Genomic DNA, 12,300 nt, shown 5'->3' on the forward strand with positions numbered 1-12,300 from the left:
AACTTCTTTGCCTTTTTTACTATTTTGTTTTTGTTTTTTAAATATTTCACAGTTCACAACGTGCAGATGTAGATCAGCATTTGAAGTATTTAAAAATGTGTTTCAAAATAGTGAAAAAAAGGTAAAGAAGTTAAGGCATAAGGCCTGGATCATAATAGGGCCCCTATGTCTTAATGCTTAACCACTTGAACCCTAGCCTAGGTGGAACGTTCGCGGAAAATAGCTGGTCTATGAGCTCACAATGTGTCGCAATGTGCCACAATGCGTTGCAAGCTTGTAGATCAGCTATTTCCTTCAAAGATATTTTGTCTAGAAGGCGGGGAAGAGTGGATAATGTACAGAAGTATTATTTGCTAAGGTGTAAGTGTTAATGTTTCAAGTAAAGCACAATTGAACTGCAGTACTAATCAGTTGTTGAAATGTGCTATACGAAGAAACTGCCTTCAATCAGGATGTGTGGAAAGAAAGGCAAGGTGGAGATTGTGTGTGCACAGTATGTGTGTGCTTGTGGTGATTTAATACAGATTTGATTTGTTTTGTCAGAAACAGAACGTCAAACTGAGCACTCAAAATGGAACAGGATGAATAGTGATAGTTGCTGATGAAAGGCAAAACAGTAAGGCAAGCGCTACGGTAGCACAAATATAAACAAAGTCTTTATCATGGCTCCTTCATTGGTGGAACAATAAAACCTAAAATGTTTGTTCCCCTGTGTGTGTTTTTGCTTTGGTGTGGTATTGTTATATGTTACATCTGTTCTGTATTGTACCTGTGACAATTGAGTACCCGAGACTAAAAACAGTCTAAGTCCATGTTTTGCAATTTTGAATATAGATATTTTTGTGATTTACCAGACTGCAAACCACAAACTAGAAGTTTTTAATCTGTTAAATTCTTAATGTACTCCCCCCTCATTTTGTTGATTGTTTTACTTAACTCATATATATTAGGAATTATAAGACATAATACTTTTGGAAAGTGGAAAAAACAGTATATCTCCAACAGTTTGTCCAGTATACGTCTGTACAAGCAATATTCAGCAGACAAAGGGAGCAGAACATTAAAACAGACATTTGAACAAAATTAGGGGGGAGCGAATTAACAATTTAACAGATTAAAAATAACTAGTTTGTGGTTTACAGTCTGGTAAATCAAAATATATCTATATTAAAAAAATATATATATGGACTTAGACTGTTATTCGTCTCATATACTCAATTGTGATGAAGCAGTGGTAACTGAGAGTTCAAATTGACTGGCTATTGAAGCCCATAATTGTAACATTCAATAACTCAACGTTGACAACCTACTGTGCTCCACAACGCCTATGTGTGCTACTGTTCTTTGCCAAGTCAAATTAGGTGCATCTTGTGAGTTACTGTATTCGCATTGACCTTTTTATCTTTTCGCCAATGTCCCATTCAGTGCCCGGATTCAGCTTGTAAGCAAGATCTACTAGCCTACCTGCAGAGAATCGCCCTCTACTGCCACCAGCTCAACATCTGCAGCAAGGTCAAAGCTGAGGTGCAGAACCTTGGTGGGGAGCTCATTGTGTCTGGGGTGAGTCACACACATCATCACAACATGCACTCCATTCTGGTATGAATCGTAGTTGTCGGGTGGAATGACCAAAACCGCTGTGTGTTTGTTTATTTTAAAAAATGATTTAAAATTGTGAAAATAGCCGATCTACAATGTATGATGAAAAGTAGGGCTTTACTACACATTTGAAACTTGGGATACAAGGTTTCTGCCTGACAGTGACAAAATGAAATGTCCTTGTTTGCATGAACTGTATGAATTTCCACACAGATACCTTCTAATATTTCAAGTCAAAGGGCATTACAAGCATTGGAAACAACAATAGGGTTGGAACAGTACTGTCGTTATCGCGATAACAAAAAATATCTTGATGCTATCGTGGGCCTTTGATGACATCTGAGATACCGTAGGTACTGTATTCAGGCCATTCTTTTGGTTTGAACATCAGCAGAGTAATGAGAGTGAAACAGAGCCTGGCTCAGCAGTGGGTGGATCTCATGTTCACAGCGAACATTATGTGCACATCGTTTGCACAGATTCCACTGAACTTTACGACATCCCTCCTGTAAGAAACCTTAATATCTGCACAGATTATATCTGTGGCAGGCTAGAGAGACTGAGATGTGATGAATCTGAATCCAAATAATTTTGGTGTAGACTAATCTCTCAAGAACAAAACAGAGAGGGCGCTGTTTTTCCCTTTTCTTTGATGATGGCTAGCCACATTGGGTGTAGTCTAGAGGGAAAAACAGAGGGGACCCCACTGGGGGACATGGTTAAAAAAAGCATTTAGGGTTTAAGTGATGGTTGGACCTCACAAACTACATTACAGTCACAGCTCATGCTCATGACATGCAAATGGGAAATTAAAAATTGTGTCCTACAGAGTTTTTGGTAACGTTCCATCCCATGGTCCTATGCAACAAAGTCAGTTTGATAACCAAGTTATCCAAATACTGAAAGATTCAAGGTGCTTCTATCCACAAGTTTCCCAGCGTCCCATCATGAATTGCGCAACAGGTGGGCGGCAGTTCTGTCGTCGCAGGCGAGCCGAGCTGAGTGTGATCTACAAGCTCACAACGGTCGCATCTGCGACACGACGTGAGCTTGTATGTCAGCTGTTTTCTACACGCTTAACGGATGTGTCCCACACATAATTCTACAGTATAAATTCCCGTGAAACATATGGATTGGGAGGGAGAGCGAGTGCATTTTCCGGCAGCAGCAACAGCCCGTGTGGCGGTGCCTGCCGCGGCCGTTGTCGATGGATGCCGGTCCACTGCCAGCAGTTACCGGCGACGCCACGTGGCTGCCAGTCCACTGCCAGTCCATGTGGCGGTGCCTGCTGCGGCTGTTGTCGGTACTTACCGGCGACGCCGGTGCCGGAGAATGCACTCGCTCCTTCTGAATATAGGGTATAGCTGTGGCTGTGGTTTACTGGTGCCAAAAATATATAAAAAAAACTTTACTTTTAGAAAAGTATTTATATAAATGATTTTATGGTCATTCACCAGGATCCTGGATGGCTTGATTCTAGGCTTAAAATAATTGATGTAAACATGCCCTATAGACTACTTGGTGAACATCCAAATAACTAAGTAATAAATAAAGTTCACTTGGCTTTGGTTTTACAATACGTTCTGTCAATTTCTCATAATCTGTTGGGACTCAATTACAGTTTATTTAAGTGATGTTCAGAGTTCTGGTCCCTGCTGATATTTTAACCTTTTCATAGTGGCCAGCTGGAGTCCACCCTCATTAAATCTAAGCAGTTGACTTCTCTCAGGGTAAGGGACTAGGGGGCCTACCGGCCCGCCAGCTCTTAAATGTCAGCCCAACACAACAGACGGAGAGAAGAGGTACACCTGACCCCTGCCATTGCTAATTATGAAGTGCTAAAAAAAAGGATGTCGTGTAGCGAGGGTCTTGTTTTTTTTCTGCTTCAGTTGTGGCAGAAGCTTCCTGGGTCACCCATGTAGCATGGAGAAGAGTTCAACACCAGCGTTGCTCACTTTCCTCTCTGGAAGCTCACCTAGCTCTGCTCTTTTGTAGAAAAACACTAAGCTCAGTGTGTGCCAGCTTGAGATATTGTACCTTCAAGAAGCAGCAAACCTTGGAAGGGACAGTACATAAAAGAACATTTGTGTAGTGTGCCCACTTGCTGCATTGTGCAATATGTCGCCCCTGTACTGATAAACAAGCGGAATTGTGACAACAAGCGGCTTCCACACAAGCCAGCTCTCCCCTCTCCTGCAGACAAAGTGAGACTAATCAAATAGCTTAGCTTCTACCAGCGTGCTATTTCCGTTCTGTTATCGTGTCAAATGAAGAGGTAAGTAGTTTAAATGTATCTGGTAATTAAAGTGGTTATTAGAGATCCTAGAAACGACCATTCAGCCAAAGTGCAGTTTGAAATTATGTTGTGCTGGAACGCAGTTGTGGGAAGAGGGGAAGAGGGGGAGCGGATTTTACAGCGTGAGGGAGGTGCCAGGATGTTTCAACCAATTTGGCAGGAGCTCAGGGAGGGGAGGGGAGGGGAGCCTGAAGCCTTAGGAGGTACTTAGAGTTGGGTAGGATTTCTAAAAATGTGTTGGAAAGGACGGTCGATTACATCAAGGACAGTGAGAGAGTGTTTTAACCACTCTCAACCTGGAGCCCCTATTTTGGGCATGTCATTATTGGGAACATCTTCACCTTAAAGGGACCTGACACAGGAAATCCCTTATTTGGGCATTTCCTGCTCAGAGCAGTTTTTTTCTTGGAGGCACTAAGTTTCACTAAGTTTTAGTGATGTCATCAGAATCTGCTGCAAATCACATGACCCTGGAGTACACCGCCATCTTATGGGCAGTGTGCCAGTAGTGGGCATTGCCATCTTTTGGCTATACAGTAATTATTTCCCTGTCTTTAGTGGAATACCCCCATAGCCCTTCAAATAAATAAACTACATTTGTTTTCTACTTCCTGTATACATGGCCTTTAAATGACATCATCAGCTATGGCTGTGGCTTAAGTGGTTATAAGGCCTTGGCTTGTGACTATCAAACATATAAAACACAGCTTACTTGCTTAGTACTATTTCCAGTGCTTGCAAAGATGTTACAGCACTTTTTACTCTTTCATTTATTTATTTATTTTGTAGCATTGCTTTTGGCATGACAATTGCACATATATAGTACTTTGCCTTGATGTTCGTCTTCCCCTCTCTCTTTCTCTCCCTCTCTCTTTCTCTCCCTCTCTCTTTCTCTCTCTCTCTCTCCCATCCCTGCAGCTGGACAGCGCCACCTCCCTGATCCAGGCAGCGAAGAACCTGATGAACGCAGTGGTTCTCACTGTCAAGGCGTCCTACGTGGCCTCCACCAAGTACCAGAAGGTGTACGGCACGGCGGCCGTCAACTCCCCCGTGGTGTCATGGCGCATGAAGGCTCCAGAGAAGAAGCCGCTGGTGAAGAGGGAGAAGCCGGAGGAGTGCCAGACGCGCGTCAGACGAGGCTCCCAGAAGAAACACATCTCCCCTGTTCAGGCTCTCAGCGAGTTCAAGGCCATGGACTCCTTCTGAGAGAGTGTCACGAAAACGCAAGCAAAACAAAACACAACGATGACAACGACGACGACGACAACAAAAATTAAAAGAAGTTTGAAAACTCCCTTTTTACTTTGTGTTAACCCGCCTCCATTTAGCCCTGTGTGGGCTCGTGACACCTCAGGAGGACTTGAGTACCTGCTAACTGCCACACTACGGCTCCCATGAACTCTCTAGACCTGATGGTCAATGGGCAGCCAGCACATGCCCAAAACTATTTATTGTTCTTATTGTAGCTTAACATGTGAGAGCCAAAATGTGTGACACTAAAAATTCAACTACTTTTGAAAGGAAGGGAGAGGGGGGGAGGGGGGTAGAGAAAAAAATAAAAAATTATAATAATAAAAACAAAAAGGTACATATCAGAGGACAGAAGAGTGGCATTGTGATATAATAATTTGTGGCAGTCAATATTCTAGCTATATCATTACTGTGCTACTGAATGGCTGCTTGTATACACATCTAACTGTCTGAATGGAAAACATGAATGGTACAGTAGAGGAATTACACTAAGGGGACCATGTCAATATTGGTATGCTCCCTCTTGATATATTTTTATTTTGTTTGAATGTTAACCTGTAGTGTAGGAATAAGTTATGTTTAAGATACCTGGAAGCGTCGACATCCAAGTAATTTGTTTCCTTGTTCCTGATGATAATAATCCATATGGTGTTTTCTTCCAAAGCAAACATATGGCCTATTGTATTGCCTTTTTAAAAAAACATTTATTTAAAGATGAAAGACATCACTAAGTATGGCAACCTTGGTTGAATGTTATGTAGCGTGTAATTATAGACACGGAGAGGTTTGAGTAGTTGTGGTTTGCTGAAAGACTAGAATCCCTGCGTACAGTATCTTTATATTCACCCTTCTCTAATAAAGCCCTCAACTTCACCCCCAATGCTCTAAGTGTCTTTATTAATGTATTGAATTAAACTTAAATATTCTCTCAGACCACCCAAGGCAAACAATACTTATTGGCTGAAATGTGACATTATTTTGGGTACATTAATTCTGCCATAATGCCAACAAGAACATAATTGAACAGACGTGTATAATTCTGTTCACAGCCAAAAAATGGCAATTTGAGCATGCACACACACGTGTACGCGCACGCACACACACACGCACGCACGCACGCACGCACGCACGCACGCACGCACGCACGCACGCACACACACACACACACACACACACACACACACACTCTTTGGTCCTACCAGTTCACTTTCACAGCTGGCATCAGATCAGCAGTTGTGGATGAATTCATACGTTATTATATTAATCCATTGTTATTGAAAAGTATTGTATTTGTCCATCAATACTTTCCATTTACCTTTACAATATCCGTTTTCTGGCCTTAATATTCTTTTAGTGCTGTGCAGTGACATGATGTGAAAAGTAACTTTGTTGTGTCTGTAGGATGCATGCTTGTGTCTAATAATAATCAGTTCTCGGGCCTCAAAGTTTCCTGCTGACCCTATGTGTAGACACCTGAGCTCAATATTGAACATTTAAGCCCTCGTCAATCTCTCTTTAAGCCTGCTGAGAGCATGTGGAAAGGGTCCTAGAGAGAAGAGATGGGATTCAGTAGTCAGCAAAGCAAAACACCCAACAATGTGCTGGGCCTGGGCACCGAAAGCAAAGGTTCTCCATCACTGCCTATTTTGCTCCGAAAAATACAGCTTGCTGATGCTGATCTAGTCTGTGAAATTACATCTAACACCAACTCCATTTCTGTGCTAAAGTAACACGATGAATTACATAGAGGGCTTAACACTTTACCCCTTTGGCAACAGTATAGCATCCACAACCTGAGAAGGAAATGAATCCCTATTGGCTGGGTTAGTGCCATGCTTTACCACTTAACCACCTTCAACCTGACCTCCCCCTTTCCAGCATGTCATTATAGCCAAAATTATAATATATATAAATAACAGATGTACAAGCTCAATGTGCATCCTGGTGCAATGCATTGCAAGCTTTTATATCTACTCTTTTCACTCTATTTCATGACATTGTTGTGCAGGTAAACATACTGTAAAATAGGGTGGTTAATCCATTAGTTGATATATTTAAAAAAAAAAAAAACATACTTCTAGAACTATTCGATAAATCTAAAAAGTAATTGGTCTGAATAATCACTACAAAAATCATTGATATTCACAGCCTTCCTTCTGAATCAACTTAATTAAAAACATGAAAACTCTGACGTGGTTCATCTCATCTCTCCCCTGTTATGCAAACCTAAGAATTAGCAGTCCCACTGGTATTATGGTAGTGAACAGGATCGTGCCAGCTGCTTCAATATGATTTGTTGTAGCCTTAGGTGTCTGCAGTGTCAGGTGTCTTTCGATGCTGAAAATGCTGGGGACCCAGCCATCTGTGCAGAGGGGAAGTCAACAGCATGAGGACAGCTCTCTTTAGCTCCTGTTGCTTTAGCTGCATTTAATAGACCACAGAAGGGAAGAGCGGGAGGTAGGCCTACTCGCTAGTGCGAGAGTGTGAGAGGTGCGGTCAGCCGGTCACCTATGAACTTAGCTAGAACAACAGCAGAACAACAGCTTTTGGAATAGGGCTCGCTTGACTTGTAGCCGACAACAGAAACGTCGATCCCCTATCCGAAAGATATGGCAGTAAATAAACAGATTTCTTTTTTTATTTTTACATTTCACCAGATGGCACCTTAATGAGACAAAGCTGTCACTGCTTAAATTACATGGAGCGAGAGAGAGAGAGAGAGAGAGAGAGAGAGAGAGAGAGAGAGAGAAAGAGAGAGGGAGAGCTCCACTGGAAATTTGAACAAGGTCATAATAAAGTTGTCGACAGTCATCCAAAATGGCTGAAGAAACGGGCCTGATTTATGGTTGTCTGTAATGAAATGGGAAGAGAGATGAGTGACCTCTGCTGAGCCTGAGCTTCAGCCAATCAGGAAGAGAATTCTATTAGCCACCAGGGATATGAAAGTGTAATTTCCCCTTTGATCATCATCTCCAACTGTAATCGTCCATAGAACTATTAACACCATTATCATTAGCTTTCAGGGGTGTGCGAGGGGCTCATCTGCTGGAGTCCATATTTACCGATCATGCTACATGAGGGGTGTGTTTTCGTAGATCTAGTGTGACTCAGAGTGTAGAAATGGAACCAAATTGAACCGTAACTTAAAGGGGCCACACCATGCATATAAAACTATATTTTTTATATTGGCTCAAAATACGGTCTTAGACAGGTTTAAGCCTCAACAACCACTCAGATAATACATTTTCGTGGTCAGTTGTTCTTTCAATCCAAGGCTTTTCAGCTGCAATACCAGAATGTCCTTTTTTGGTTCAGGGGTGCCCTTGAGAAGAGTTGTCTGTCAATCATCACCTCCCACCACTTTACCCCGCCAAATTCTGGGCGTATCACCTTTGAGCTACCCTGATTGGTTGTAGGGGAGGGTGTATCACCTTTGCTGGGTTATGTTCCACTTTGGTTGTTGAATTCCACTTTGTTTTTGGGGTTTCTGGGGCTACTCTGATTGGTTATAGGACCAATAGAGTCCATTTGAATCGTTTTTGTAACCGCCCCCAGATTTATTTATTTTTTAATGACTGAGAACCAGACTATTCACACAGTGTGATATTGTCTGGCTATGCGAGGCTATATCTGCCAAGCTAGCAGTATTTGTACGAGCTCCTATAGAATCGATCTTCAGACACAGGTAGGCATTTGCATCCTCAAATCACAAAATTAACAAAATGTGCCATATAATTAATCGATTGCAATTGAAGGCAAACTGTGCCTGTAATATAGAATACACTGTAGTAGGGTATAAGAATACTGTCTAGAATTTGTATGTTTTAGTGACATTCAAATAACATGTTTTTTTTATTCATGCCAAATACAACTGACTCAAGAAATAAAATCCATAAGCCACCATTAGACATAATAACAGATTAGAAGTTTTCTTTAGCAAATTGAGAGCTGACAAATTGAGAGCCTTCTATGCAATTTTTGTTCTAACCCTTGTTTTGGTGATTTTTTTTCTATTGGATGCTTTATACATAGATAGAAAAAGAGAATTACTGTAGATCTGTTTTGTATTTCTGCCCATCAGTGGATTGAAATAGACAATTCTATTTCTCATCTCAATTAATAATCCAAATGACTTCCAGAAATGAAGTGTGTATTAATATTCATTAATATAAAAGAGAATATGGGGATTATATTCTTGCCCTTCATTACTTCTTAATGTTTCTGATTGGATTACTAGGCCCAGTTTCGAGGCATTGCTCCAGGACTCCGCTTTGGGCTAGATATATTTCTGCACTAAAAGTCTGGTTACACAATACCTTTTCATTATTGTTGCACCATCCCCCCCCCCCCCACCCCACCCTCCTCGTCCTCACGATGGCAAAATGCTCTGCAAGGCTGCCCATATTTGTCTTTTGAATCGTGTACTTCCATAACCTTCAGTTGAAAATATCAATAGCTAGAAAAGGGCATTCGTTACCCACATTCGTATTGAATGTGAGTAAAAAAATAATAATAAAAAAAAAACCACTAGCTGGACATTGGCTGAACAATAATAAAAAAAAAGAGAGCAAAAAACAAACACACATTGATATATATATATATATATATATATATATATATATTTGATTTTCAGGCCGATTTAAAACCGGAAGTGAACAGATCCACTTCTGGGCTGCACCATTGAACTCCACACTCATCAGAGAGGTAGCCATAGCTGAGTGGTTCGTGAGCCCGCCTGGGGAGCCAGATCCCCTGGTTGTCCCAGGTATGATTCCAGGCCAGGCCAGCAATGTCCATGTGTGACCATGTGTGACCCTGAGCAAGATATACATCATAATGATAATTTTCGGGGAATGTCATAACCCCTTTAAAAGTGACTGGCTGCCTATAGACGTGTGTGTGTGTGTGTGTGTGTGTGTGTGTGTGTGTGTGTGTGTGTGTGTGTGTGTGTGTGTGTGTGTGTGTGTGTGTGTGTGTGTGTGTGTGTGTGTGTGTGTGTGTGTGTGTGTGTGTGTGTGTGTGTGTGTGTGTGTGTGTGTGTGTGTGTGTGTGTGTGTGTGTAGATAGATTTTATTTGCCTATGCACCACACAGAATATTCTGGTAAGGTAATCCAATAGGCTAAAACTGCTTTTTGGCTTTGCTATCCTACTAAAGTGGGCAATGCATTGCCAAGCCTTGAAGTGAATTCCCAGTCAGACTTCACAGCAGTCCACTGTCACATTAGCTAGTGCCCAATTCTGTCTAATTGAATAATGACTATGGCTCTGCATAGTGACACCTCCACCACAAGGTCAGTGCAGTGCATTGCCAGCCTCACACAGAGCAACCGAGTCAGGCCCACCAGCATCACTGTGCTCACAGCACGGGGTATCGCCAAATCCAATCAATCTTTCTGCAGGTACAAAGTATCAGTGGTAGTACATTAATTTACTCAAGTACTGTAGTTTGTTTTGAGAACCTTTTACTTTACTTGACAATTACTATTTAAGAAAACAATACTTTATAGGTGTACTCCACTACATCTCTCTCACACACGCACACACACACGTACGCGCACGCACACACACACGCACGCACACACACACGCGCGCGCACACACACACACACACACACACACACACACACACACACACACACACACACACACACACACACACACACACACACACACACACACACACACACAACAGATTACACACACACACACACACACACACACACACACACACACACACACACACACACACACACACACACACACACACACACACACACACACACACACACACACACTTTCAGTTCAATGCTTGTCTGGTGTTTTGATGCTAATGATTTGCTACAGATTTCCTTCATGTTTTCCGTAATTCCATTCCAATTGCTGTAGTAATAGCACAATGAAGTGTTGTGCGAGCTCGAAATAGTGTACCAAGGTGCTCCCATATCCATTAAAATGTTCGACTGGCCATTAAATGTGTCTGTACCTTGCCGTAAGTAGCGCTATCCATCACTATTATGACTGAAATATTCTCAATATGCGGTCCCAGAGAGCCCATGGGCACTCACTTCAGACCGAACACAGAAATATGGTGTACTTAATGCCATGTCCAAGCAATGAACAAGGCAAAGTAACGGGTATAAACTATGCATCATGTCTCTCATTTACAATAAGTGTTGGACATTTCAACAGAGGCAATTAACAGGAGATGACCACAATTAAAACCTACTGTAGGCATCTGAATTGAAGAAATTACTTTTTAAACAAACACCAGCTGCATCTTGTCCATGGTCATGCATATGAATTACAACCCCCCATTCTCCCTTTATATTAGCTCCATGCACAGTTGTATAGAAATGTCAATTTGCTTGGGCCGTGTAGAATTTGTCTGGGCCACATAGTAGTGGATTGGTTCAAGAGAGGAATTCACCATCCGAAGGATGTTCACCTGTTGGTCACATTTTGGAGCCAAAGAATGGAGTACGATGAACGACGACAGCCTCTGAAGTCTTCCATGGTGCTGATATGCCTTTCTCACTGAAGTCATGTGATAACAGGCTCTGGGGCTGCAGTGGGGTTTTCACACGTGTCTAGCCAAGTGATTCTGACAGGAGGAGGAATATCTGGTGGCCGGTCCATCTCGCTGGCACTAAACATTCAAAATGGAGCTTTTCATCTTGCAGACAGGCAATGAAACGTATCACTCAGGGCTCAATGGCCACAGCCAATCTAGTGTGACTCACTAAAGGCCAGCCGTGGCAACATCTAAAATCCAGAGAAGGACCCTGTCTTTCACTAAATCTGAGCGTTTGAAGTCCTGTGACTTTACACAAACACACACACATGCACACATGGGACATACTGTATTCACATGATGTCTTTCTCCATGAATACAACAAACTCAAGCACACACTGCTTGCCATCAGTGGTAGTGAACTGTAGGGGGACGTGGACATTCAACAGAGACCTCAATCTGTGTTATTAAATCTGTTAATTTGAGCATAATAATGAATTAGTAAAACACAGCCTGCTATCCTGATCATTATCCTGTCAATATCCTAGTGTCAATAATCTGCACAGTATCCTGGTGTCATTGTCATGGTCCTGGTGTCACTACACTCCTGGTTTCATTGATCGAATATGGTATAACAAGTTTG

The 12,300-nt window shown here is 41.9% G+C and overlaps 1 protein-coding gene across 4 annotated transcripts in view; it reads left to right on the top strand.

The window, feature by feature from the left end:
* ctnna2 (catenin (cadherin-associated protein), alpha 2) overlaps positions 1–5,101 on the top strand; it is a gene marked incomplete at both ends in the record, with an annotated part of 480,574 nt that extends 475,473 nt beyond the window's left edge. For 2 of the 4 annotated variants that reach the window (XM_080721671.1, XM_080721672.1), the window contains 2 exons: positions 1,426–1,560; positions 4,814–5,101. In XM_080721671.1, coding sequence (XP_080577797.1) covers positions 1,426–1,560; positions 4,814–5,101 — 423 coding nt within the window. Of the gene's footprint in view, positions 1–1,425; positions 1,600–4,684 lie in introns of all 4 variants that reach the window. The other 2 variants (XM_080721670.1, XM_080721673.1) reach the window with 2 other exon arrangements.
* Positions 5,102–12,300: the final 7,199 nt, after the last annotated feature.

The sequence above is a fragment of the Nannobrachium achirus genome (assembly GCF_963921795.1).
Source record: "Nannobrachium achirus genome assembly, chromosome: 3".
NCBI lineage: Eukaryota > Metazoa > Chordata > Actinopteri > Myctophiformes > Myctophidae > Nannobrachium > Nannobrachium achirus.